The sequence below is a fragment of the Euleptes europaea genome, chromosome 5 (assembly GCF_029931775.1).
Source record: "Euleptes europaea isolate rEulEur1 chromosome 5, rEulEur1.hap1, whole genome shotgun sequence".
Lineage (NCBI taxonomy): Eukaryota > Metazoa > Chordata > Lepidosauria > Squamata > Sphaerodactylidae > Euleptes > Euleptes europaea.
The window spans coordinates 78,265,155-78,288,564 of record NC_079316.1 but is presented as its reverse complement, the minus strand read 5'-3'; the positions used below and the strand labels follow the sequence as shown (position 1 = coordinate 78,288,564).

At 43.9% G+C, this 23,410-nt stretch overlaps 1 protein-coding gene across 1 annotated transcript in view; it reads left to right on the top strand.

Moving 5' to 3' along the window:
- Positions 1 to 366: 366 nt before the first annotated feature.
- CFAP46 (cilia and flagella associated protein 46) overlaps positions 367 to 23,410 on the top strand; it is a 138,385-nt gene continuing 115,341 nt past the window's right edge. The window contains exons 1-9 of the mRNA XM_056850480.1: positions 367 to 475; positions 5,784 to 5,908; positions 6,003 to 6,134; positions 7,131 to 7,195; positions 8,479 to 8,643; positions 12,594 to 12,717; positions 15,122 to 15,216; positions 17,791 to 17,892; positions 22,995 to 23,094. Coding sequence (XP_056706458.1) covers positions 427 to 475; positions 5,784 to 5,908; positions 6,003 to 6,134; positions 7,131 to 7,195; positions 8,479 to 8,643; positions 12,594 to 12,717; positions 15,122 to 15,216; positions 17,791 to 17,892; positions 22,995 to 23,094 — 957 coding nt within the window. The 5' untranslated portion in view covers positions 367 to 426. The remainder of the gene's footprint in view (positions 476 to 5,783; positions 5,909 to 6,002; positions 6,135 to 7,130; positions 7,196 to 8,478; positions 8,644 to 12,593; positions 12,718 to 15,121; positions 15,217 to 17,790; positions 17,893 to 22,994; positions 23,095 to 23,410) is intronic.

Here is a 23,410-nt window from a genome sequence, read left to right as displayed (position 1 = left end):
ACAAAGCATAGTATATGTCATTAGAGGGTTGGGCTGAGATTTCTGCAGCATGGATTAGACAAAGCATGACTGTTTTGTTAATTGTGCTGATTTCATTGATTCATATGACCAGTTTGCAGCATTCCATTTACTGATAAGCAGTTCTGTGAATTCAGTTGGGATGTGTTCTCAAATAAACATGAATCAGGATTGCAACCTTCATTGTATTTTCCTATTTGATTATACTTTTTTCAAAGTTTTAAACAGTTGTGATTGAGTGCCAAAGTATTGTGAAACAGGGAACCAAAAAACAATTTTTTACGAAGTCTTTCTTAACCAGTTTCAATTAAAATAATAATAATAATAATAAATAACTTTTGTTTAGGAGAATTGCATTGATTACCTCCTTGTCAACAGTTTCTGCAAAAATTATTCAGCGAAGAAGGCATGGAGTTGCTGATTAGGCAGAAGCTGTCTGATGCTGAGAATTACCAAGGTAGATAATTATAAATTATTATTCGGTATTAATTGGTTTATTTATGGATTGTCACTGGAAAAGACAATAATGCTAGAAAAGGCAGCAGGAAAAGAGGAAGACCCAACATGAAATGGATTGACTCTAGAAAGGAAGCCATGGCCCTCAATTTGCAAGACCTGAGCAAGGCTGTTAACAATAGGATGTTTTGGAGGACATTGATTCATAGGGTCGCCTTGAGTTGGAACCGACTTAACGGCACTTAACGCACACATTTATTGGTTTTGTGTACATAATGCTGGCTGATTTGTTTACCCTATACATTCGAATGGGCTAGATACTTTTCCTTAACAACTTATACATGAAATAAAATGTCCCGTTGTCAGTATTCTTTCTATTTAAATAAGAAACACACACATACCCACACATTGTTGGCTAAAAGTCTTACAGTGCCATCCTAAGCATAGTGCTCCCATCTAAGTCCATTAAAGTCAATGCATAGAAGCTTAAAAGGTAAAGGTCCCCTGTGCAAGCACCGGGTCATTCCTGGGGTGGTTTGCCAGTGCCACAGGGCTCCTGCATAGAAGCTTAGAAGGATGTAAATCCAGTTCAGATGGCACTGCTCGTTTTTTAGACTCACTATGCTCTCCCGTTTAGCCTTACATAAATGCATTGTTCTGAACAGAACACATATTTCTTTGTGAGCTTCAGAGCATCCAAATGAGTGACGAAGCTGGTTTTAGGAATGCTGAATCAGCTGATACTGGTTGCATCTATTCTAGAAGTCAGCAAATCCCACATATTTTTGTGAAGGTCAGCGGACAAGCTTTGATTCCAGAGAATGGTTCCTAAATTACGGTTGTGCTGACTGTTCCTCAGGAGGCACTGAGGACCAAAAACTATAGGTATTTTTAAACTGGGGTCATGCTTTATTGGTTGAATGTGCATGTGGTGTAGAGTTTAATAATAAGCAGACTGCTGGCAAGAAAATAATAAATATTGTACAGAAAGTCACACCTAATCAGTCAACATGCCTTATACTGAGTCATCTAGTCTATTACTGTTTTTTCCTTTCCTTTATCCCTTAGAACAGTGATGGCGAACTTTTTAGAGACCGAGTGCCCAAACTGAAACCCAAAACCCACTTATTTATCACAAAACCCACGGCAATTTAACCTGAATACTGAGGTTTTAGTTTAGAAAAAACAACTCATACATTAACATTTTTGGTCTTAAAAACACAATAACAGAGCTTTCAATGATACAAACAACTTTTTATTGAAAGGTAAAAGTTTGCATTTGGCATGCTTTTGAACAATTAATGTGATTTTTGCTGTTGTACGCATGCTGATAATTTGTCTAACCTTGGCTCATACTTTGTAAGTTTGAGAGCAACACATGCAGCACTCAGGTCATCTGTTAGTCTGTTTCTGGTGTCAGATTTGATATAATTCAAAGCTGGAAACAGCTGCTCACAAGCATAAGATGATCCAAACAAAGTAAGGAAAGCAATCCCAAGTGCTTTCATTGACTTAAAATTATTTGGCAGAGAATTCCACACTTTAAAGATTTCATTTTCAGAACTAACTGTGCTGTCCTTTGGCATCCCTTCTATCTTCTCAAGTGTTTCATGCAGGTCATAGAATTTATTTTTCCAGATAGAGCTTTCCTGAAATTCTAATAGCTCCATTTCCAGATTTCCTAAATCTAACCAGTGTAAGCAGGAAAGATTAAATTCTTCAAATATATTCCCTGAATCAACAGTCTATGGCAGTGATTCTCAGCTGGGGTTCCTTTTGAATTTGCAGACCTTTTGGCCTGCTATGAAAAAGGCATCTGAGTGCATTTCCTACCTTTGATTCACCTCCGCTGTAAATGCGTTGGACCTATCTAGTCCAGCTCCTGTATCTCACAGTGGCTCACATCTATAGTATAAAGGAAGCCATGCCCTTCAGTTTGCAAGACCTGAGCAAGGTCGATAATGTTAGGATGTTTTGGAGGTCTTTAATTGATGCACATAAAATGTAAAAATTCTCTGCTAGAGGTTCCTTAACCCTCTCCCCAAAACTACAATTCCCAGGCTTCCCTGGGGAAAGGGAACGGCTGTAAGAACTGTCACATGCTACCCTGCCGCATGTGACAGGGGAGGGAGGAAGTGCTCCCATTGAGCTGCTGGGCAGAGGGGCTGGTGATGTGAGAAATGCCCTCAGGCGCACGTGGAGAGGGGGAGGGGAGCAGCCCGGTCCCGCATCCCTCTGGCTTTCTAGTAACGAACTCAGGCGAACTCTGTGCTGGGGCGACGGCGCGCGTGCCCACAGAGAGGGCTCTGAGTGCCCCCTCTGGCACGCTTGCCATAGGTTTGCCACCACTGCCTTAGAAGCTCCTTGATTCAATTGATCTTAAGCAGCATAATTTTAAATCTAGTGTTTGAGGGATATAAGGGCTGAAATAAATCTTGCCTCTGACAATATAGTCTTGGGATCTCTGACGCTTAATAAAAAAGGCATTAGATCAGACACAGAGGCATTAGATTTATATATTAAAAGGGGAAAGATGTAACGTGATCTAAGATCCTTATAATAGCAGCATTCCAAAAGGGCATGAGCTAATGAATCAATAGAGCCAGAAGAGCAAGGACAGGTCTTTCCTGGATATGGTATATTCAAAATTCTGCCTTGTATAACCATAGAGGGGCCCTCTCTGATTGGTAGTGGCTTTTTAAAGTGAAGACTTCTCAGCCCCCCTCCCCCCCCCGCAAAAAAAAAAAAGACTTCTCAGCCTTGATACTCAAAATCCTTTTTAGAGGAGGCACCAGGGATGAAACCCAGGGTGCTTGGCAAGCTGTTTATGTGCTGATGTTGAACTGAGGTTCTTCCCCTATATCAGTGATGGCGAACCTTTTAGAGACCGAGTGCCCAAACTACAACCCAAAACCCACTTATTTATCGCCGAGTGCCAATGCGGCAATTTAACCTGAATACTGAGGTTTTAGTTTAGAACAGGGGTGGGGAACCTTTTTTCTGCCAAGGGCCATTTGCATATTTATAACATCGTTCGGGGGCCATACTGGGCGTAGATCTCCTGTTGTGTGTGTGTGGGGGGAAGCTAGGGTTGCCAGGTCCTCTTCACCACTGGCGGGAGGTTTTGGGGGTGAAGCCTGAGGAGGGCGGGGTTTGGGGAGGAAGACTGCACAGCCATAAAGCCCAATGGCCAAAGTGGCCATTTTCTCCAGGGGAACTGATCTCTATTGGCTGGAGATCAGTTGTAATAGCAGGAGATCTCCAGCCACCACCTGGAGGTTGGCAACCTTAGGGGAGGCTATGCAGAGAAGGCTTGGAGGGTGCCTCAGCTCCCCCAGGTCTTCCCCCTCCTCCCAGGTGGGAAGGCAGCCAGCGGTGGGCCCAGGCAACCAAGGTGCCAGGGGGGCGCAGCTTGCAGCCTGCGGTCGATCTGCAGGGAAGGAAAGAAGGAAGGAAGGAAAGAAAGAAAGAAAGAAAGAAAGAAAGAAAGAAAGAAAGAAGGAAAGAAGGAAGGAAGGAAAGAATGAAGGACAGAAAGAAGGAAGGAAGCAGGGAAAGAAGGAAGGAAAGAAGGAAAGGAAGGAAGGAAAGAAAGTAGGAAGGAAGGAAGGACAGAAAGAAGGAAAGAAAGGGAAGAAGGAAGGAAGGAAAGAAGCAAGGAAGGAAAGAATGAAGGACAGAAAGAAGGAAGGAATGAAGGACAGAAAGAAGGAAAGGAGGAAGGAAGGGAAGAAAGGAGGACAGAAAGAAGGAAGGAATGAAGGACAGAAAGAAGTAAGGAAAGAAGGAAAGAATGAAGGACAGAAAGAAGGCAGAAAGGAAGCATGGAAAGAAGGAGAGAGAGAGAAAGAAAGAAAGAAAGAAAAGGAGAGAGAAAAAGAGGGGGGGAAAGAGACAGAAAAAGAGGAGAGAAAGAATGGGAGAGTGACAGAAAAAGGAAGAAAAGAGAGAAAAGCCTTCACACACACACACAGCCGGCTCCCTGCGACCGGGCTTCAGCCTTCCCACCTCTCCCCCACCCCCACCCCCAAGTCCACAAAAGTCCTCCACCTGATCGGCTCCCACGCGGATGCTCCGGCCCCGGGAGGGAGCGATTGGCTTTTTCCTCTTCTTCCCCCCTCCCTCCCTCTGCGGCGGCCGAGAGAGGTTTCAACCCCTGTGCCGCGCGGCGTGCAGGGACGCTTCGCCTTCCCGGCTTGGGGGAAGCGTCTTCCTCCCTCCCGCCTCCCGCCTCCTCTTGCCGATGGCGAGAGGGGATTTAAAGGGGCCGCAGCGTTCCTGCACGCTGCGGCTTCAGAGAGGGCCGTGCTGCGCTGCGTTTCTCTTGCAGCTGCAGCGGAGCCCAGTCTGGGCCAGGAGCCTTCTTACTCCTCCTCCCAGAGGCTCCGGGGGCTGCTTGGGCGCAAGTCCCGCCAGCCGCCACCGCAGCACGCCCCCCCCCCACCGCACGGGCCGCTCCCGCTCCCCGGCTCCGCTTCACAGGCCGCTCGGCTGGGCTGCGCGCTGGGCAGAACCGGGGCAGCAGCGGCGGCGGCTCCTCTTGGCCGAGCAGGGGAGGCGCCGCAGGTGGCGGCCCGGCCTTCAGGGGCCTTTTGCAGCGGGCGGGCGGGCAGGCGGGCCCTGAGGGCGACCGCTGCCGGCTCGCCCGCTGTCCCCGCCCCCGTTCTGAAGCGCCTCCCAGTCCGACCTCGGCGTGAGGAGCCAATCCGGAGTCGCTGCGGACCGCCCGTGGCGTGGGGCCAGGCAAAGCCGCGCCTCAACCCCTCGCCTCCAGCCCGGGAAGGGAAGGGGAAGGAAGGCTGCTTCCCCGGGGGGTGAGTGGAGGCGGCCGGGCGCGTGCCGGCAGAGAGGGCTACGCGTGCCAGAGTCGGCACGCGTGCCATAGGTTCGCCAACACGGCCCTATATTCAATTGTAACAAATTGTCTGGGCAACTGGTTTGTCACACGCATACTCTGAGAGGAAACATCATCTGGGATTGAAAACTACTTCAGTTATTGTGTAAATTGGCCCAGAGCCAGAACTCAGTGATAGTTCAAAAGGAGTCTGCCTGGAGTGTTCTGGATCAGAACCCTGAAGCCCAAGTAAATCAAAAGAAGTGGTTCTAATGCTGGTTTTAGGAGACAGGGGAAAAAACCTAAAAACATCCTGGATAAAAGAGATAGGGCCACTCAAATATGTGCTGCTCACTGCCCGATATATGTTAGATTATTTACACAATAGTTATTAGTCAGAATGAGCCTTTTCTCATATTAGTATGGACTGAAGCAAAATATTATTTCACCTAATTTAAACGCTCTTCTTTTTAAGACACAGAAGCTTTACAAGGCTCTTACGAGTTGATTAAATCTGCAGATGAAGGAAAATCAGCCCTTGATTCCTCAGAGAGTTTCTGCTCTGACTTGTATATTTTGTGTGCAGAACAAGCACTTCAGGTAAGAGTATGCTTGTTCAGTTGGTGAAGAACATTTGGGGGGGGGGTTGGATTCTGTTCATCCTAATTAAGCACTGAAATATGTTTAAATCTAGATGGGGTTTCTGGAAATGAGCAGTGAATGTCTACAGATGTTTTTTAAAGGAAGACCTCCGGTTAACCAGTTTTTGGGTAGAGCATACTTGTGTCAGAGCCAATTATATACCCCTGTGACTACTGATAACTTGGTGAGCACATGCTGTGAGTTTTGATATTGTCAACTGTGGTTTTTTTTTTTAATGGTTGCCAATGAATGATAAATTTAAAGGCAAGGCTTCATGTTACATGACAAACATAGGGTTCCGGAACTTTTGTTTGTTACAGAATGATAATGCAGGGGCAGTGGGATTTGCAAGGGGGCTATTTAACCCTCCCCCTACCTATTGATTCTCCCCAACAATGGCTTCTCTCAAGTCCCCTCCCCCATTATCTTCCAGATGTATTATGAGACTGAAAATAAGCCTGACAGGATGAAAAATGGCCAGAAGTGAAAGGGATGCAGGGCAAAGGATAGGTCCTTGCGAGATAATTTTCTTTCACAAAAATGTCCCCCACCCCACCCCAACAACCTTTCTTTGGGCACTCTTGTTTGGAAAACATGTGTTCACGGAATGGTTCCAACCGAGAGGTTAGGCCTCTTTAGTAATTATGACTTTTGATGTTTGTTTTTCAAATTTGGGAAATTGTTGCTTTAAATGATGGAACATTTTAGCTGTAAAAATACGTTTAATCCCACACACACACACACACACACACACACACACACACATATTGTAAAGAGTTTTATTGTTAAAAAGTACAAAGAAGAAACAGAACATCACAACTGAACATGAAAAAAAGATACATAAATTTACATAGACCAAAGGGAAAAACTAAAAACAAGACTACAAAGACCAAAGAAAGAAGCCATGCATGAACTTCATTTGCTAACCCCAATGAGGGCATCAATACATTCAATCCATATATTGAACTATGCATTATGTATACACAACTTGCGCACATACAAGAATGTGTAGATAGATGAGCACCTTCCTTTGAAAAGGATAGGAAAGCTTTTCACTGCAGGCTATACTATGTGTTCATTGGAACTCACCGTTTGTAATAAATTAATTGACTGGGGTGAGCGGTTGTAATAAAAGCTTTTCCTCCCTCTCAAGTGAACTGTTTTTTTAATACTGTTTTAGGAACAGTTTGAAAAATTTGCTACGAGCTTGGTGAAAGTGGTAGACTTTGCATTAGGTGAGAGAAGGTGAGGCTTTGATCACTAATTTCTATTTTGGCCATTCTTTTGAATAACGTCAGCCTAACTCCGTGCCACAGTATTTCTGGGGGGGAAAATCTTGATAGACAAATAAAAATGAGTCACATTATGGACATACATGATTATCTTATCAGAATTTCTGTGCATTCAGCTACAGTTGATGTCTGTATAGATTTTTATTTCATACAAAGTAGATACGTTATGCCCTGACCTGGAACACCCGGGCTAGCCCAGTCTCATTAGATTTGGGAAGCTAAGCAGGATCAGCTCTGGATAATACTTGGATGGGAGACCACTAAGGAAGTCCAGGGTGCAATGCAAAGGAATGGGAAACCACCTCTGGGGTCTCCATGACACATGGATGGTACTTTTCACCACCACCAGATGTGTTCCTCTGTTGCAGCAAAACAAAGAGTACTTACGGTCTACCTTCCAAAACTCAGACCACAGTATATTAGTTTTTAATGTGCTACTTGGATATTTGTGTTTTCATTTACAAAGTGTTGTACATGCCTAACAGATACAAATGAACAGCAAGTGGTAGAGTTCCCCTTGTTGGGGAATGGGAAAATGGGAAAATAATCAGGGGAAAATGCTTCACATTGTTTAGCGTACAGATAGGCTGTGTACAGTTCTGCAAGATGGGGAAACAAGTGCCATCCTAAGTAGAGTTCCACCTTTCTACTAAAGTTAGTGGGCTTTAGAAGGCTGTAACTCACTCTGCTTAGGATGACACTGTTAGTAGACCACTGATGGCCAGCCATTTTGGCAAGTTACATCCTGAGTGTGACAGAATGCAGCCCTCTGTCCCTTGGCATGGTTTTGCTTCTTTTCAATAAGGGCAAGCAGCGTTGCAGTTAAGGTTGCCAGCTCCAGATTGGGAAATACCTGGAGATTTTTGGGGCAGAGCCTGAGGAGGGCGGGGTTTGGGGAGGGGAGGGACTTCAATGCCATAGAATCCAATGGCCAAAGCGGCCATTTTCAGTTGTAATAGCGGGAGATCTCCAGCTAGTACCTGGAGGTTGGCAACCCTAGGTGCAGTATTGACGAGATGACGCCTGCCCTTTTCCCACAGCCAGATTATTCCTTTCTAGGTAGGTCATAAACTACCGTACCTTCCCTGTGCAACTTCTGGCACCCATGCATCAGGTTGGTCACCCATGAGGGACTATGTTCAGGGGGAAAGACTGGATGATGAAATCCAGAGGCCATTTCCTGCCTATTTTTGTTTCAGAAGATGGCAATATCTCAGTGTGTGCTCTTTTTTGCAGATATCGTTTTTTGATATATAACGCTTCAGTTATTTACTGGAGGATTATAAGGCCATTTTTTAAACCTGGTTTCCGGCATTTTCTGATTCCAAGCCTGTCTCAAATTGTGTTGGCACTGCATCATGCTGAGGATCCAGACAAGGACTGGACAGCAGAACTTATGATGTAAGTTGAATTGCCCTGTTGAACCTCCAAGGCAACTGGTTGGCTACTCTGAGAAACAGAATTCTGGACTAGAGGGACCTCTGGTCTGATCCAGCAGGACATCACTTATGTTCTTGTGCTATTTTAGGAAAGGATTGTTCTGGAACAATTATTTGATCACTGTGGGGCTTTGACAACTCCATATGTTGGTTTTGTGCACATTTTCATAAAATAATTAAACGGATAAATTGACGTAATTGGACTTGGAGATTATTAATTTTTGTGTGATTTAAAAGGGAGAATCATCCTGGCTAAGTAGCAACTGCATTGAGTAACTCAGTAATGAACGTCATGAAGTAAATGTGCCAGTTACTTGCTGCTTTATCAGTGTGATGCTATGCAGAATTACAGAAGTAAGACGGTTGAAAGAAATGGACTTGAACTGGTATAATTTTGGATTCCACTGACAGTTTGACAGATTGCATTAGCAATCTAAGGAGTCTACTATATTGCAGATATACACTACAGGTTGAGTAGCCCTTATCTGGACATCCGATATCTGGACTGATCCGAAAACTGGACCTTTTGAGCCGGCTGTAGGCATTACAGGCCCTCAGCAGTGCCAATGTACACAAAATTATTAGAAATATTGTTTACAATTACATTCAGGCTATGTACATTTAGGCAATGTGTATAAAGTATATATGAAACATGAATGAATCTCATGTTTAGACTTGGGTCCCATCCCCAAGGTATCCCATTATATATATGCAAAAATTCCAAAGTATTTCAAAATACGTAAGATCGAAAGTACGGACCACTTCTGGTCCCTCACAGTCCAGATACGGGATACTTAGCCTGTGTATATTTTTCAACTGCAAACTTATTTTTGACTGCTCTTTCCTTTTCCCCCATATGCCTAATCAGGATATAGCAACTTATTCATCCTTGTTACTTTTCCCCTTGACACACACCTGCTCTGCCCTGACAGAGATGCCAGCTTTTCCCTTGATGTTTTTTTTTCTTTCATTGACCTAAACAGATCAGACATGTTGCTCTTTTGTTGCCACTCAGATTACTCTCTCTTTCAAATGAAGCAACCGGAGGCCATGGTGTTGACAGGGGAAATCAAGATGATGTCAGTTTTTTGTGTGATGTTAATGATAGCTCTTCTTAGGCTAAATATATTTTCCTGAGGGGGAAAAATGAAACTGGTCACAAGTGGCAGCCCGTTAGATGCTGGCTCACATTATCTTGGCTTAATTCCATCTGCATTGATTTGCCTATTTATTATTATTATTATTATTATTATTATTATTCAGATCAGACATACATACAAGGTTTCACAGAATCATTAAATCTGGTATTCAGATATTCCATAAAGAAAATTTACTTTCTCACAAATCTATCTGATCAAGTTTATCCTATTTATTTTCTATAATAAGTCTTTGGCTGTAATCCTGAAGGGGGGGTGAACTCCTTAGGAGCCAATGTGACCCCGCGCCAGTGTGAGTGCCCATTTAACCTGGGATAAGGGGCACTTACGCCGGCATAGGTGGCATCCCCGCCGACGCCAGGATGCCACACAGTGGCGTGGGGCTCAGGCACCGGCGCTGCCTTTTGGCAGTGTTCCCGTGGTGCACGTTCCCACGCCGGCACCTTGGAAGCGTTCCCAGGGTGTTCCTGGGGGCAGAGCTGCCTTTAGGAAGCTTCCTAACCCCGTTTGCCCTGGAAATACCCCCTCGCGCTGTGGCATTGTTATGCCACCTTTTTTGGTGGCACATGGGGCATTCTCTTTTTAATTTTTTTTTAAATTTTTATAATTTATTTTCAGTGGCCGGGAAGCCTCTGTGGAGGGAGCGTGGCTACACCTCTCCCAGCTGCTGCCTAAATGCCCTCCCCTTCAGGAATAGGCTGCCCATCAAAACAAGCCAGTCCTAATCCTCTGTACCAGTCCATTGATATAATAGTTTTTGGTTTTTTTGCATCTGCAGTATGCATTCTTGCTACAGTTCTCCATCATCAGAACCAATTCAGTTTTCCAGAAAGTTTCAGTTCCAGTCCTATGTCATATCCATTAATAGCTTTAATATCTGCATCTGTCTCCAAATGAATACAATTAATGGACAGTGCCAAAATGTATGCATAATACCTTCATATGGAACCTGACAATGCTAAGAGTCCTTATTACTCAAACTATAAATGTGTTTCAGTCTTAAAGGTGTCAAACTACCATCTTAAAGGAAGTTTATAAAACCTTTATTTCAATCATATATATACTTTTCTATTAATAATTCACATTCAATTTTGGTTGGATTCCACGAACCAATATCTAACATTGGTTCGACAATATCTAACATTGTTTGTGCAAAATTTATCAGCTGAAACTATTGAAAGAGAGGTGGGTAATAGCCATACATTTTATCTGAGGTTTCTGATCTTCTTTCTAGCCAATCATTAATTTTTTTCTTAATGTATCCAGTTCCAGTCCAAAAAGAGCACCTGTATGCAAATAAGCATTTAGGTATAACTTGCTTATAACTTTTGGCATTTCTTGAAAGCGGCCGTTAAACAATAAACTATGGATAGAGTAACAGCCCTATCTTTACCAGGCAGCAGATGGATTAAATTATAGTTGTGAGATCAAACAGGTTCTTAGTTTATGTTGAGACCAACAAATTGTTTTTCCAGAAGTTCAGGAGTAGAATATATGTTAATTCATGACCCATCATGTCTCCTTTTAGTGTAATGTTTCTTGCCTCCTAATCTTTCTTTCAACAAATGATTTCTAACTATTATAGCTCCTTCTCTTTTGATTGATAGTAGAACTATATACCCCTTCTAATATCACACCTTCTAAAAAGTATTCATCCCCAGTTCTACTATGCATTTCTTTGGGGGGGGGGGGAATTTCACTGTTTCTTTTTTTCATAATTGAGCAATTTTTTGTCTCTATATTTCTGAATGCAGTCCCTTAACATTATAAGATATAGCTCAAAGCACCATTTTTAGCTTTGGCCTTCAGTACCAGACAAAGTTTCTAGTTATCTGATCTCCCCCCTCCCAATAATTCCTATGCTTTTATTAATCTTTTTACAATAACCCAATTTGAACCTAAATATCCATCTAAAATCAATATTCCAAATATACTTGATCTTTGTCATTTATAAGGAACTTATTTTGAAGTGATTCAGACTCTGTATTTTTATTACCCTCATTCAGTCTTTCCTGAAACACCTTTCACATGGTCAACAATGTCTAAGTTAGTCATTCTTCAAAATCTATAATTTTTTTAAAAACAATTCCTTTAACACTTCTATTGATACTGTTTGTTTCTCTTTTCTTATTTGCTTGAGCAAAGTGCTTTCAATGACATGTTATTAAAGAAGAAAGTTGTTTTTCCTTCATTGTTTGAAGAATCCATATGTAATCAGATTCTAAACCTTCCCAATTCATATTCTGATATATAATTATTTAAAACCTCGATCAATTTATTCAATCAAATTTCATGTACAGTCAAATTTAGATTGCTATGCGAAATCATCAGTTAATATTGTCTATATTATCCTTTTAAAGTTAAAGAATACAAACTGCAGAACCACAAGTCCCCTTGCCTCCTCCTCATCCATTGGCCATTTTACCTCACTGCTCACCTGTGGTGTATAATGGAAGTACAGCCTCGGAATTCCTTTCTCACATTTTTTAATTCTTGATGGGAGTCCTGTCCCTAAATCTACCAGGTGTTTAGTCCTCTGTACTCATTCCCTGAGCAATCAGACTGCTTGTTCTGCAAGGAATATTCCAACATCATAGCACTGTTAAATGCTGCCTGCTGTGTCTATGCAAACCTCCATAAAAGTATTGTAATAAAACAATGTTGTGTAGTTTTTGAATGCAGTATTTAATGGTTTAATAGTATTTATAATTTACAGCCATCTTGCAAAAATGCTTTGTTTTTGTTTTGCTTACAGAGAGTTGCTTGAATGTTACCTAGATGCTTCCAGATTAGAAGATGCCATGAGTTTTTTGCCTACTGCAGAAGAATTCATTAAACAAAATGTTCCAGAGAGATATAAAACAATACTTTCACTAATGGTAACTTTTGTATAGTTTAGAAAAACAACTTAGGAATTATATCTTCACCCTGTTGCTGAAAACATTGTACGTTGCATTCCGAAGCAGAGTGACACCCTTCTAAGTCCATTGGCTTCACCAGTCTTGGAAAGGTGTCTCTCTGCTTACGGTGGCACTGTTAGAAAATCACAGCAAGGGGCTTGATTGGAACTCATGTTTACTCTAGAACGGTGTCCTTTGCAGCACCCATCACACCTACAACCATTCCTGATCAACACAGGTTATTTATATTTCATAATAAAATAGTAAGGGGCTGCAAGGAAAGTAAAACATGGATTTTATAGTACACCCATAAGACAAGAAATAAAATCAGAGGTATACCAAGGTGATTTGAATAGTGCGTCGTTCGATCTGACACTAAAGACAATTAAGATACCATAGCTTGGATCCTGTGCACAGCCAGTGGAAGAAGCCAACTGTCTGGGAGCTTCCCTACCTCTGGAGCGCTTCCCCCCCGGAGCTCTTTTCAGCCATGGGAAATTTACTACCTGGGTCAAGGGACTCATGTGTACTAACAGCTTTGCTGGATGGGTTGGCTGTAGTGGTAGGGTTGCCAACCTCCTGGTACTAGCTGGAGATCTCCTGCTATTACAACTGATAGAGATCAGTTCACCTGGAGCCACTGTGGTTCACCTGGAGCTACTGCAGTGTAGTGGTTAAGAGTGGTGGTTTGGAGCAGTGGACTCTAACCTGGAGAGCCAGGTTTGAATCCCCGCTTCTCCACATGAAGCCAACTCGGTGACCTTGGGCTAGTCACAGCTCTCTTAGACCTCTTTCAGCCCCTCAACTTACCCTCCTTCCTTCTCCTGATAGCCTCTCCCCAGGAAAACTCTGGCCAAGTGTGTGGTGCAGCTAAGCCGTGACCACTTGCATGGTCAGGAAGCAACAAGGACTTATAGGGGGTACCTCACTTTCCCCTGTATCCCCTTCCCCACACTATTTCTTCTTTGCCTCCTCTTGGCAGCCGCAATATCAACTTCATATTTCCTAGCTTCTGTCTTTCCTACCCACCAACCAACTTCCCCCACATTCAGTTATATTTACTATTTATTTACTTCATTTATACCTTGCCTTTCTATAAATTCTCCTGTTCTCCATTTTATCATCACAGTGACCCCATGAGGTAGGTTAGGCTAAGAGTGTGTGACTGGCCCAAGGTCACCCAGTGCCAGTGAGCTTCCATGCCAGCCTGGGTTGCTCAGATCCTAACCAATACACCACACTGGCTTTTGTGGTGTAGCTGCTGCTGAATAGTAGGCCTGTGTGATTGATCTAAGTTCGATGGTAAGAAGTTGCCTGGGAATTGCTGCTGGGTCTGGCCCCAGTGAGCCCTGCCTCAAGGGCCAAAACAGCCCTGGAAAACAGCTCCTCCCCCATTCTTTTTCCAGGGAGAAATCAAGGCTGGAACCAGCTGGCAATACTGTTGTGGTTGCCTAGCAACAGCCACAGAGGGCATTAATTTCTTAAAGCTACAGGTGCTCCTTTTATCATTGTGGGTGTTAACTCCCTGATGTATTATTTATTTGTTTTAGATTTCAGGTAGTTCTCAGGTTTAAATCTCTGGATTTAAGAATCCATTGATAGGACCTGTTGAGAATTAGCTATGTTGATAAACTTCTTCAGTGCTATCCAATGTGAGATGCCTGCACTTTATGCTGGGGAGGGGAAAGTAGAATGATTTTACTTTGCAAGTAGAATGATTTTACTTTGGGTCCTGAAAACTTAGAAGTGGGGTCCATTTCAAAAAGCTGAGAACCACTGATTTAATAGATAAGTGTCCCAGTACTCCTGTCGAGTTCTGTGAATGTGAATGTGAAATTGGGATACAGATCTAGGCAAGCAGAGAGGAAATTCTGTGTAGGATGGGATATGGGGTAAAAATGTAAAATTTCATTTTGGGATAGACCAAAGAAGTAGAATATTTAAATTGTTACATGTGTTTTATGGAAGAGAATACATAGCAGTTTAACATAGCAGATTATTTGATAAAGGTTGATATTTGCATGTTTAATGTGCATGTACCATCATCACTGTTTGAAACCTTGCCTGTTCGCCACAGTGGAGGGGGCCATCCCCTATTCAGAAACCTATGAAAGCAAGAGTTTTCTGTGTGTGTTTGGAATCCCCCGTACTCATATGAGTGTGACTATTGAGGATAGTTTGCCTGATGTTTAAATCTGCTATTTTTAAAGGCTCAGACTGTACATAATATACAGAAAAGTCAGGGAATGGCATACAACATCAGTCGCCATCATTAAAAACTCTGAGAAACTTTCATAAAGTATTTTGACCTTTGTCATCTTGCTCTCTGCTGATATGTCCCTGTGCTCAAAGTAGTGATACAGCTATTGTAATTATTCTGTAGGTGCGTCACAGACTAGTAGACACTGTAGCCCTAGAAGATGATATTGAAAATTCGGTCAATCTGAGGATCGTTTATAAAATCCAGACAATTAAAGCGTAAGTATTATACTTGAACACATGAAGCTGCCTTATACTGAATCAGACCCTTGGTCCATCAAAGTCAGTATTGTCTACTCAGACCAGCAGCAGCGCTCCAGGGTGTCAGGCAGAGATCTTTCACATCACCTACTTGCCTAGCCCCTTTACCTGGAGATGCCGGGGTTTGAACCTGGGACCTTCTACATGCCAATCAGATGCTCTACCACTGAGCCACAGCCCCTCCCTAAAGGCTTGAGTATCTTGAGTCTCCTTTGTATCTCTAGATATGGGTTGGGATTTGAGAGAAAGGGAAACAATGCCACTAGTACAGATAGTTTGCTGTTCATTTGCTATCCTGGGTGGCTATCACTACACTGACCAAGATAAGCAGGTAATGACTTATTGCAGTCTTGATTTAAACAGCACAGACTGAAGTACCTAGAGTGAGAATAATTCATCTTCCCTTTCCTTAACTTCATTTGGCATGTACTCATTAAAAACTTTTTTCTTGTCTGAGTTATATTTTTTCACTAGTCAAGGCCAGATGTCTTGACAACCACAGAACTGATCCCCATCATGGCACCCCTGGCCACTATGGTGGCCTCCTCTTGGCACCTATTTGCTTCTTCAACAAAGCATCTCTTCCCCAAAGGAAAAAGATATCCCTGGCTTTTTTCCACCTCGTTGGAGCAGGAGTAGGGTTGCCGGCTCCAGGTTGGGAAATACCTGGAGATTTTGGGGGTGGAGCCTGAGGAGGGAAGGGTTGTGTGAGGATCCGTCCCCTCAGGCCCCGCCTCTTAGCCCCGCGGCCTGGCCGGCTTGACTTGGAGAGGGCTTCCTTTGGCCTCAGAATGGGCCTCCTGAGAGGATTTCCTTTCCTCCTCTTCATCCCACGGTCTGTTCCTGCTCCTCTGAGCCACACCAGCTCCAGGGACGCCCGGCACCGCTTCCTCCCTGGCCTTCCACCCCCTCCCCGTCATATAGCCAGCCAGGCCCTCCGGGGTTCCGCCCCTTTCCCACCTCCCCTCCTGTCTGACAGGGGCTCCACCAATCAGCCCCTGGCAGCTCCGTCCATCCGCCCTCCCCCTCAGGAGGGCTGCGGCCCCGCCCCAGCTGATCGGCAGCTCGTGCTCTGCCGCTCCCGCTCCCGTCCCTTCGCCCCTCCGGCCCTTCCCTGCCCGGCTCCTCCTCTGCTGGGGGACTTCGCCCCAGCGCCTGGGTCGGCGGAGGCGTCACCCCGCAAACCCTGCCAATGCTGGGTGGCGTTGTCGAGTCGCTTGGCCCCAGCCCTCCCGGCCAGGCCTGCAGTTCTCCCGGGGCTCCCGCGGCCTGTGGCACCGTCGGCCCTGCCCCCTTTTCCCCATCCGGCTTCGCCTCCTCCTGCCCAGTAAGTGCGTCGCCGGGCAGTCCCGCGCCCGGGGCTAGCCTGGGCGCGGGACAAGTTGGGAGAGGGAAGGGACTTCAATGCCATAGAGGCCAATTGCCAAAGCGGCCATTTTCTCCAGGGGAACTGTTTTCTATTGCCTGAAGATCAATTGTAATAGCGGGAGATCTCAAGCCACCACCTGGAGACTACAAGAAAAGAAGGCTCAGTGCTGTAAGGATAATTGGAGCAACCCAAAACAGCACTATAACACTATAAAGCAAATAAGTGAATTTTATAAAGTGCAAAGTGAATAAATATATACAGCATATACAAAGGGAGTACAAACAGATACAAAATTTACAATAACAATCCAATAAGTATGACTTATCAAGAGGATGCCAAGGATCCTGATTCAACAGGTAAGTTCAAGTAATCAACCAATTAAGGTATCATTTGATATTAGAATTTTTTGAATCATTCAAATTCTTTTTAGGTTGCAGTTATTGGAACAAAGCCACAGGAAAAAGATGTCAGACGTGTTGTCTAGATCGGGACCACGTTTCGCATATGGCTTCTTCGGTGACCTGTATCAATAATAGATATAAGTATAAGTGCCTTAGTAGGTGTTGTCTCATAGGGACCGCAAAGATTTGTATCCAGGTCTCCAAAAGGACAGAATCTGTCCTTTTGGAGACCTGGATACAAATCTTTGCGGTCCCTATGAGACAACACCTACTAAGGCACTTATACTTATATCTATTATTGATACAGGTCACCGAAGAAGCCACCTGGAGACTGGCAACCCTAAGCAGGAGGAGCTTCTGAAGAATTTAGGAGGCATCAGCTTTGTGTCTGCAGGAGCACCCTGTCATCATCATAGAAGGATGTTTGACTTGGAACCTCCCAACAAATTGTGATTGGCTCAGCACCCTGTGGCATCCATTTTTTGATTGCTATCTGTGGCAGCCATTTTATAGCGGTGCCCACTTCCTATCCTCAAAATTCCAAAAATGCCCTCAGGCTCAGTAAGATTGGAGACCCCTGGACTAGAGGAAGAGAAGTATAGTTAACCTTTGGCTTATTTTAACTGTTTTTGTTTTGAATAATATTCTGCTCATAGATTGTCTTGATGCGGGAGAAATGTGGATTGTGGGGTAGATTTCACGTTCACCACTTGATACTTTTTTTCTTAATTTGTTAACCACTCACATGTACTATAATTGCAGAGAGTTGGATGCAAATAAGATTCCTGAAGCAGCTGATGCAGAGTTGAATCATATGTACACATTTTTGAAAGAGAATAAAAAGAAATTAAATGCTCTTGAAAAGTAAGTTTCATGTGTTAATGTTGTGAGAGCGCCATTCATATCTATTTTTAAAACATCAGTATTGATGTTATTTAGCATAGTCTGGCCAATAATCAGGTCAGGCCAAATGATCAGTTATCATTTGCCTTTTGGGCACAATCCCTCCCAGTACTTAAAGAGGGCTCCTTCTTCTCCTTTGTGAGTACCTGGAATTCAGCATTTTCATGCTTCCTCTTCCTTCTCACAGCCTTCCCTTATTTATTTACGTCATTTAGACCCTTTGTCCCCAATGGAGTCCAAAGCTATTTACATAACTTTCTTCTCCTTCTTTCAAGGTAGTATAGGCTGAGAGTGTGTTACTGGCCCAAGGTCACCCAGAAGACTTCCATGGCAGAATGAGAATTTGAACCTGGATCTCCCAGATCCTAGCTCAGCTCCACAACTATCACACCACATTGGTTCTCTGTCACCATACTACACACACACACTCTCCTGTCCAACCCAGGACCTAAAATGCTTTAAACTTATATCTTGCATTGAAGAGGGAAGGCTGGTTGGGGAAATTTGTAATTCCATTTTCTGCATTGTCTTTATTTTATCATGTACGATACCTTTTTCTTTCGGCATTTTTTATTATTTTTATAATTTTAGTCATATTGCATTGTTTATTGAAAGTTTCATGCTACTTGATAGCATGAAATACTTGGTTCGGAGCCCCTGCTCTCGTGCCCGCTCGCGCCGGCAGCTGGGCTGCAGAGCCGGCGCGCCTGAGAGGGAGAGGGAGAGAGCAAGCGAGAGAGAGCAGGCGAGCGGGCACGCTCTCTCCCCCGCCCCCCGCCGTGGAGAATGGCCGGATCCCCCTTTCCCTTGCCATCAATGGTTGGGAGGCTTTAGTCTCCCCTCTAGCCGCGCGATTGCTGGGCGGGCGGCTGGGCAGTTCCTGGCCCGGGCCCTCCCGCCTATCAGCTGTTGGGCGGGGCGGGCTTCCTTTGGCGGCGAGTCCCCGGCAGCGGCGCTGGGCTGTGGCGCCCCGTCTTCTGCGGCGCCGACTCAGTTCCCCTGTTGTCTTCTGGGCCTGCGGGTCCCTGTAAGCCGGGAAGAGGCACACTTTGGAGCCAGCACAGGGGCTTGTCTGGTAAGTGGAGGGTGGCAGGAAAGCCCCGGGGCGTGGGGTGGGCCCCCCGACCTGGGACACACGTAATGCTACAACTTGGGGTCGTCTGCTGAAGGTGGGAGATTCAAAACTGATAAAAGGAAGTATTTCTTCACACAATGCGTGGTTAAATGGTGGGACTCCCTGCCCCAGGAGGTGGTGATGGCTGCCAACTTGGAGGGCTTTAAGAGGGAAATGGACCTGTTCATGGAGGAGAGGGCTATCCTTGGCTACTAATCAAAATGGATACTAGTCATGATGCATGCCTATTCTCTCCAGGATCAGAGGAGCAGGCCTATTATATCAGGTGCTATGGAACGCAGGCAGGACAATGATGCTGCATTGGTCTTGCTGGTGGGCTTCCTGGAGGCACCTGGTTGGCCACTGTGGGAACAGACTGCTGGACTTGAAGGGCCTTGGTCTGATCCAGCATGGCCTTTCTTATGTTCTCATGTGTTTACTGCGTCTGTGAATCTAGACGTTTGCTCACATTGTTCACATTAAGTGTTTGTCAGTCATTGTCATGATTAGAGGCCATGTCTACCCACTGGCTTTCTTAGTGGTAGACCTGGATTCCGAGGAGGAGAAAAAGTCCCCCTTCAGAGGCCAGGTCCACCAATTGGCTTCTATGGGCCTCCGGAGGCCAGGTCTACTGCCAAGAAAGCCAATGGGTAGACCTGGCCTCCCAATGGGACTCAGCCGAAGGCCAGGTCTACCAATAGGCTTTTATGGCAGTAGACCAGGCCTCCAGACGAGGACTCCGGATGGGGAGGGGGAAATGGCAGGGACTTACAATTTAATTTTTATCAATAAATAAGATCATTATTAAGTATGATATCAAGTTTTATTCAGTGTACCTATAGTTTAATTAAGACTTAAAACTGTAATTAAAGTTTATTAAGTTAATAAACAGTGTACCTACCTATATAGTTTAAGTTTAAGAAATTTGGCTCTCAAAAGAAATCTCAATCGTTGTACTGTTGATATTTGGCTCTTTTGACTAATGAGTTTGCCGACCCCTGGTCTATAGCATGTTACTCTGCTGAGGTCCTTCACCTCCCCAAACCACCCCATCCCCAGACTCCATTCCCAAAATCTCCAGGAACTTCCCAACCCCGTGCTGGCAACACTAGATGGCAGCCATCAGCCAACTGGGCCTGGCCTGGGGGCAATTGTGCCACTTGGCCAGGTGGCGGTGGTTACTACGTAACTGGTCCAGCCCAGCAACAGCAGCTACTGCATACAAGAGCAGATAAAGGTAAGTTGGCTGGAGGGTGAGAGGGAGGGAGATAAAGAAGCAGACAAAAGAGGGATAGGCTAGGCTGCCAGGAAAGGGAAAGAGGAAATAGTGGGAAAAGGGGATACAGGGGAAAACAAGATGTCACCCTGCAAGTCCATGCAGTTTCCCTGCTAGTAATAGCTTCTTTTGCTACAGCTTTACACTGCCAGCTCATGCTTATTTGAGTATTTTTGTATCCTTTAAATCCCTTTCAATGGCACTTCTCTAACATTCTCCCCTCTTCTGTGGTTGCTATCCAATGATTATGCACCCTTTCTGATTTAGCTGTTTCATCTCAATGGAATCATCTTTCAAATACCAATAAGTTTAATGCAGGTTTGTGTATGTGAGGGGTGATGGTGCTGAACTGATAGAACCGAAAAATCCTAAATGCATATGCCTTCTGCAGCCCGCTTGGGGATTTGTTGGATCATTGCAGCAGGTTTATATTACGCTGCGTTGGTTTTAGCTATATTAAAATTAATTTTTAAAATGGTATTGATCCCAATAGTGTTGTGCAGCATGTTTTCAGAAGTGCTGCTAACAACATTTTCTAGTATGGATATGTCATTTGTGAATGTTTACTAATGAAAGTGAAGGCAGCCATTTTTTAATCTGATACCTATTTTAGTCAATGGGGGTTACCGCACTTTGTATTCCCAGCGATGTATTAAGAGTTTGAAAATGTTATAAAAAACATCCCTTTAAAAGGGTTTTTGGATACCACGGCTTATAAATGGTTGGAAGACGTCTTCACAGCCAAAGGGGCCAAACAAAGTGCGAACAGTATTTTTTATAACGTTTTCAAACTCTTAATACATTGGTGGGGATACATAGAAAATGCGAACAGTATTTTTTATAACATTTTCAAATTCTTAATATATCGCTGGGAATACAAGTGCGGTAACCCCCAATGGGTTGGATCCAGACTAAATTTTCCATCAGCAGGTATAAACTTTCCTGCCTCTTCCTTCCAACTGCAGCCTACTGATCTCCATAAAATGATCTCCATAAAATGCTGCTCTTGGGGGAGCCTGAGAAATGACAGGAGGGGGTGTCAGTGGGAAGGGAATTAGTAGAAATTACCCATTTAATCTGGATCCAACCCACGGTATGTGTTTCTTTTGTGCACTGTTGTGGAAAGAGAAATGGGGATTTTGGGATCACTTGTGAAAACCGACTTTGTGACTGAGCCTTGCTTGTATCTACTGCTCAATGGGCTGTGATTATCTGTCAATTTTATGCATTTAAATTTTATTTCAAGACCAGACTACAGCTAAATCAACTTTGTTCCTTAGTTTATGCCCCTTGCTTTTGGTAACTTTCCACTAGTGTCTTTCCCTGCTCACTACCCCCAGGTAGGGTTTCCCTCTGTGTAATCTGACAAACCATGGACAGTCCAGCTATTCAGTGAGGCCAAAGGTTTAGGACTTCAAGGAATGTATTGCAAGAGTATAGTTTTGGGTGGCTAGTTGCATTATTTTAATAAAATTAGAATACAGGTCACAATAGCATCGAGCAGGTTCTCTGGTGAGGCAGCATTGACGATTTCTAAGTGAACTAAAACATACTATTCTGCATACCAGTTTCAATTTTCAAAGTTGGTACAGCAAACATGATGTGCCCTTTAAGTGCTTCATGGTTATTGTTATTGATGATTTTTGTGGAAACCATACTCATAGATGGAGTTTTATGTCATCCTCCAGAAGCCCTTTTCTTTCAAATATATATTTTTGAAAATGACAGCTGAACTGGTTGAAATTTGCGAAGACACATAATTATGCGTTCGCAAAAATAACAACAATTTTTCTACATTTTATGGAATGAAATCCCAAAATGTCAACAATCCACACAACTTGTAAATGTCTGGCAATCACAGCGAACCAAATTGTCTGCCGAACAACTTCTGTAAATTGCTATACTTCGTCCTCTTGCCTGATACAACCTTTCAACCTAGTAAAAAATACGGCACTACAAAGAGTTTTGGTCCCTTCAGGCAAGCTCATACAGATAAGCTGGAATGGAGAGGAGCACGAAAAAACTCATTGTGTCAGGGCCAAATGTCAGCATACCCTGAGGTGGGACAGCTGCTGGGGGCCAGAACTTCTGGAGAGGCCTATTGCTGCTGCTAGTCAGTAACCTAAAGTCCCCAGTGGTATTATTCCACCCAATCGATGGCTCCCTAACATGCATGCCAGATTTTAATTGAGGTATTCTCTGTTTCATTTACATATTACGTTAATGCGCTAACTATCTAGTACGTAAGAACATAAGAAAGACCATGCTGGATCAGACCAAGGTCCATCAAGTCCAGTGGTCTGTTCACACAGAGGACAACCAGGTGCCTCTAGGAAGCCCACAACAAGACGACTGCAGCAGCATTGTCCTGCCTGTGTTCTAAAACTCCTTTTAATCCCACCATTTTAATCCCACCATTCCTCCAAGGAGTTTAGAGTCGTATACCTGTGGCTCTCCCTTCTTAAGTATTATCCATACAACTACCCTGTTAGGTATGTTCAGAGAGTATGATAGGCCCAAGGTTAAAAAGAAAGAGTGGGGACGTGAACCAGGCTCTCCTAGATTGTCGGCCATAACTTCACCACACTAATTCTCAGAATAAATAAGCAATATGGTTGTGTATACAATTCATTGCAAGTTTATTCTAATTGTGTCCCCTTTCTGTTTTTGCAGATTTTCTTTGCTCATGGAATTGGCTCGTCTCTCTTTGAGATTAGTCTGTGTACCTGTTGCATTTTCATGTCTGTCTGATTTAAGGAAGTTTAAGATTAATGTGAGTGTCCATTAATTCTTCATTGCTGTGTTTTTTTAGGAAGTTACCCATACTGTAGTTCATTATGTAAGAGTAAAGTAAATACACATAAGGGAAGACAGCAGGACTACTAGCCCACATAGCCGTTAATAGACAGTCTCCATACAGATAGTCTTCTAGGTTGGGGTGGTACAGTTGTAGGTTAGAGTGCTTGTGAAATATGAAAATGTCCACCTGATATGCTGACTCAGGCATTTTTCCAAAATGCTGGTATTTTTGACAACATGTGGAATAAAATTTTTGAGGGCATGCAACCCCTCCCCCTGTTCCTAGAATG